We start from the raw sequence: 4,655 nt of genomic DNA, 5'->3' as shown, positions 1-4,655 counted from the left end.
ATTTAAACGATTAAATATTCAATAATATAATAATATAATATTCATTTTAATATTAAATATTCAATATTTCACCTTTCTTAATTTTTTGGAACTCTTAACCTCTCCCACGATCTCTTACTTCGTGACCTCTTCGTCTAATGCAAGCAATGGATCAGGGGGTCTATTCTTGAAAAGAAACGTATACGAAAAATTATGAAAATACTATAGTATACGTAACGTATACTATAGTATTTCCCTAGACTTTCGTATACGTTTCTTTTCAAGAATAGAGCCCCAGGCCGGACTGTTCGAGTAAGGTTAGTTGCAAAACTGGCGCCCAACCATAAGAATTCATTCCTTTCAGCGGACTCCCTCCCAATTAGGGGTCACGGACTAGGACCATTTACGTTTCACAGAGTTCGATCTCCTTCTCTCTTACTTCGTGGGTTATACCCACACCGCGTTTCCTCTTTATCTAATTCACCGGACACTTTTCGAGGGGATTTACCCAGACAGCACACGGATATCCGATGGATATCCATAGTACATCCTTTATGGATATTGGGATATCCGTGGGACATTCGTTTTACATCCTTCGGACATTCAGTGGACGTCCATAGGACATCAGTTTGCGACGTTGGTGGACATACTAAAAACGTCCCTGACATGTCCGATGGACGTCCGATGGATATCCGATAACCGTTTTTAATGGACGTATAAAGGAGCATCCAGATTTGCAATAATATACAGAATAATATAATAAATTAAAAAGATGAAAAATATATTTTGAATAAACTTCATTCAATATATAATATATAATATTTTTTTTATAAATATTATATATTATATATTGAATAAAGATTATTCAAAATATATTTTTCATCTTTTTAATTTATTAAATAAAAGCAAGAAGCATCACTCACTTCGTCGTCCGCGACGATTGCGACGATGCTTGACGATTGCGAGTGATGCTCTTGACGATTGCGACGATGCTCACGACGAGCACAACGGCACGGTTCGCACTTCAGTACACGCACACGTACCGTTTGCACGGCTATTTCAGTTTTAAGGTTTGTTCGCATCGCACGCTCCAACCTCCAACATGCTCCAATATGCTCCTACCATAGCTCTTGCTCACTTCAACGAGCACGTTGGAGAGAGTAAGAGCTATGTTAGGAGCATATTGGAGCATGTTAGAGCATGCGACGCGAATAAACCTTATGTCTTCAATTAAAAAATGCATAACCCGCGAAAATGGCGAGAATCGCCCGAACACCGGCTAACCTAACTGCTTGCGTCCACGACGTCGTCACGCCGCTAACACGCGCGTCAGGATGAACGAACGGGACATCCAAAATGGCGAGACCGCTAGACGGATTTTGAGTAATCGCACGGCACAGTCAAAGTCGGCGCAACACTTTTCAAAAATATAACGCGGAAACAAGCACGTACCCGACAAAAACGTGTCCATCCAACACGACGGATGATGCAACAAGATTCACGGCTATTTCAAAATGGCAAGAAACAAAAGAGAAATCGGAAGCAGAATTACATATTCAGATGGCATTGGCATAGATCGAGGGAGCTATATGCGCCGAAATCCGCATTGCGAACAACATATGGATATACAAATTTGTCCATTTAGGGATATCCGTAGAGCATCCATAAATGTATATCCTATGGACAGCTTATAAAGGTCCATGGACATCCCGACCAGAAATGGACATGAAACGGATGTCCGTAGGACATCCTGTGCTGTCTGGGTATGAATGGATCGCGCAGTCCATACTATATGTCGATGCGGTAGCCAATGAACATGGGTGCATTCAGAAGCACGACCGCTCACTGAGCGCTCAGTGAGCTTTTTTATCTGTGCTGTGTTCGGAAACATCACTCGAGTACCCCCGTGTATCGTCGTATCCTTGTTTAACATTGAATGAATAACAAGGATAAGACGATACACGGGGGTACTCGAGTGATATTTCCGAACGCAGCACTGATTGACATGGGCCACTGTCACCAAGCTTCGATTAACTAATCGACCTAGTAATTTTGCAGGCTTCCAACTGAAACTGATGTCGGAGAATTAATGTGAGCTCAGCTCTGGCATCAGTTTCAGTTGGAAGCCTGCAAAATTACTAGGCCGATTAGTTAATCGAGGGCCTCTTTCACCAATGCCGATTAACTTAATCGACGATTAGTCCATTGGAATTGACCAATCGCATTTGTCATTTAGTTTTGACGACAGACGCGATTGATCAATTCCAATGGACTAATCGTCGATTAAGTTAATCGGCGTTAGTGAAAGAGGCCCCGAAGCTTGGTGACAATCGCCTATTCTATTAGATCTAAAAATATAAACCAAACAGATACAAGAGCTCACTGAGCGCTCCGTGAGCAGTTGTGCTTCTGGATACACCCCATGTTATCTGTAAGCTCATTGTCTACCGCGTCACATTTTGACGCGCTGCAAGCATTTCCGCGTCCAGTGTGCTGGAGCTTAAGCGTTTCCGGGTCCAATATTGTCTAATATGCAAAAGCTATTATTCTGATTAAACATTATATAAGGATGAAATGATCCACGCGAGTGTTGCAAATGTTAAATGGAATACACCCATTGTGTATGTACATACGTGCATGTATGTTTACATATTGTTATGCACTATATGTGTGATAATAATTTCCAATATTTAAATAAAATATTTTTTCTATTATGAAGAAAAATGTGTTTTCAACTATCAGAATATAACGCATACAATCGCCAATCGCTTATATGATATTCAACAAGGTAAATCACACAGCATACGTACAATCAAATATATGTATATAATGTAAGCAGTACGTAAATTCTTCCGTTAACGCTTTTTCAGATGTAACTAAATATATAGATAATGTTACTTCTGCCGATTTATTGAATTTTGCTAGACAAGTAGCTACAGGAATGGTAAGTCATGTCAATATATTAATAATTGATATATAATATTGAGTTTGCATTTTAAAATAGTACGACCACTTTCTTAATTCTATTATTTCAATTTATACATAAATCAGTATACGATGGATATTGTGTTTAGGAATTCTTATCTTCTAATCGAATAGTACATCGTGATTTGGCTGCACGTAATGTATTAGTGCGACCAGATAGAGTGGTGAAAATTTCAGATTTTGGTCTTAGCCGAGATATCTATCAAGAAAATGTTTATCGAAAAAAAGGAAATGGTAAATTGCCTTTAAAATGGATGGCAATTGAGGCTTTAACGCATCAAATATATACTACTTACAGTGATGTGTATGCGTTCTATTTTAAGTTATTAGTATGTATATATTATGGGAAGGTCTTACTTGCCTACATTCCCGATTGTACACACCACATTGGCCGGTGCATAGTATCTTTTCATTGCTTTATCAATGAAGTTATATTATTTTTAAATTGGACAATCAACAAGCAATGTGTGCAATCATGCATGTAGGCAATCGGAACCTTCCATCCAAAGAATAGGGAGAAGAAGAATGAAAGGCTCCATATACAACCCATGTTAAGAAACGACCCTCATTTTAGGCTATAGTACACTTTCGAAATGGCAGAGGGCGCACGCGACATGTACCCAATAGAGTACACCCACGGTAATTAATTCTGTCCCTCGGAAATTTTCACAAAATGAAAAGTGACCTCCTTTCTATAATAATTGTCACTATTCATGCATGATAAGATTCAGTCGTAACGTTAATCGTGCATGGATTGTGACAATTAATATAGAAAGGTGGTCATTTTTTATTTTGTGAAAATTTCCGAGGGACAGAATTAATTACCGTGGGTGTACCTATAATGAGAGTATGGCCATAAGCGTACCTTCTCGTGATTGGTGCCGCCATATGTAGGATCGGTACCAAATCGGTATGTTAGTGAGTCTGTGAATCGGTGTATCAGGCTGCTTACTAGTATACGTAGCCAAAAGGTTAGTCCCGTTCGAGCTGTCATCAAGAAGGCATTGTGTGAATTGCATCCGTAAGATTTTTGAATTGCTGTATTTTTACTTTAAATATGATAAAAACACTTTTGCAATACTTTTGCACAGTACAGTCCGATGAAAAAATCACTCGAATATGCCATACCCAATATGACAACTGAGGGTTAAATTGTACAATTTTATTTATAAATTATTTTGTTATTAAAATGTAGACGTTTTACTTTTTACCTTTCACTTTACATTGTAAAAATATATTGTATTTTTGGATATTAATGGATTAGCGTGGTGTACGTTTTATTATAACTCGAGTTTCAGACAACAACCATGGGGCGATGCATTTCTTGTGGTGCAAAACCGTTAAATGGAGTGAAGATGTGCACTTCGCTGTGTTCAAACGCTGCGCGCGTTTTTCCGTTCTTTCCGGCGTAGTCCCAGTAATGGCGACTTCCGCTCTTATGGCCATACTCTCATTATAGGTACTCTAGTACCCAATAGGGACCCTCAAGTAATGGCTCCCGCAGACAGAACCCGGAAACGCTTGCCGCGCGGCGGAAGTTGACACGATAACCAATCAATATCTTGCCGGCGAGACGCTGATTGGCTATCGAGGCAACTTCCGCCGCGCGGCAAGCGTTGCCGCGTTCTGTCTGCGGGAGCCATTATGGCTTCTGCAGACAAAAACGCGGAAACGCTTGCCGCGCGGCGGTA

The 4,655-nt window shown here is 39.8% G+C and overlaps 1 protein-coding gene across 1 annotated transcript in view; it reads left to right on the top strand.

Moving 5' to 3' along the window:
* The window catches only part of LOC108781169 (tyrosine-protein kinase receptor torso), an 85,438-nt gene that overhangs the window by 45,222 nt on the left and 35,561 nt on the right, over positions 1-4,655 (top strand). The window contains exons 13-15 of the mRNA XM_018549085.1: positions 2,722-2,767; positions 2,850-2,923; positions 3,054-3,268. Coding sequence (XP_018404587.1) covers positions 2,722-2,767; positions 2,850-2,923; positions 3,054-3,268 — 335 coding nt within the window. The remainder of the gene's footprint in view (positions 1-2,721; positions 2,768-2,849; positions 2,924-3,053; positions 3,269-4,655) is intronic.

The sequence above is a fragment of the Cyphomyrmex costatus genome, unplaced genomic scaffold, assembly GCF_001594065.2.
Source record: "Cyphomyrmex costatus isolate MS0001 unplaced genomic scaffold, Ccosl1.0 scaffold770, whole genome shotgun sequence".
NCBI classification, from domain to species: domain Eukaryota; kingdom Metazoa; phylum Arthropoda; class Insecta; order Hymenoptera; family Formicidae; genus Cyphomyrmex; species Cyphomyrmex costatus.
The sequence above is the reverse complement of the archived record's forward strand: the minus strand, read 5'-3'. Positions and strand labels throughout refer to the sequence as shown.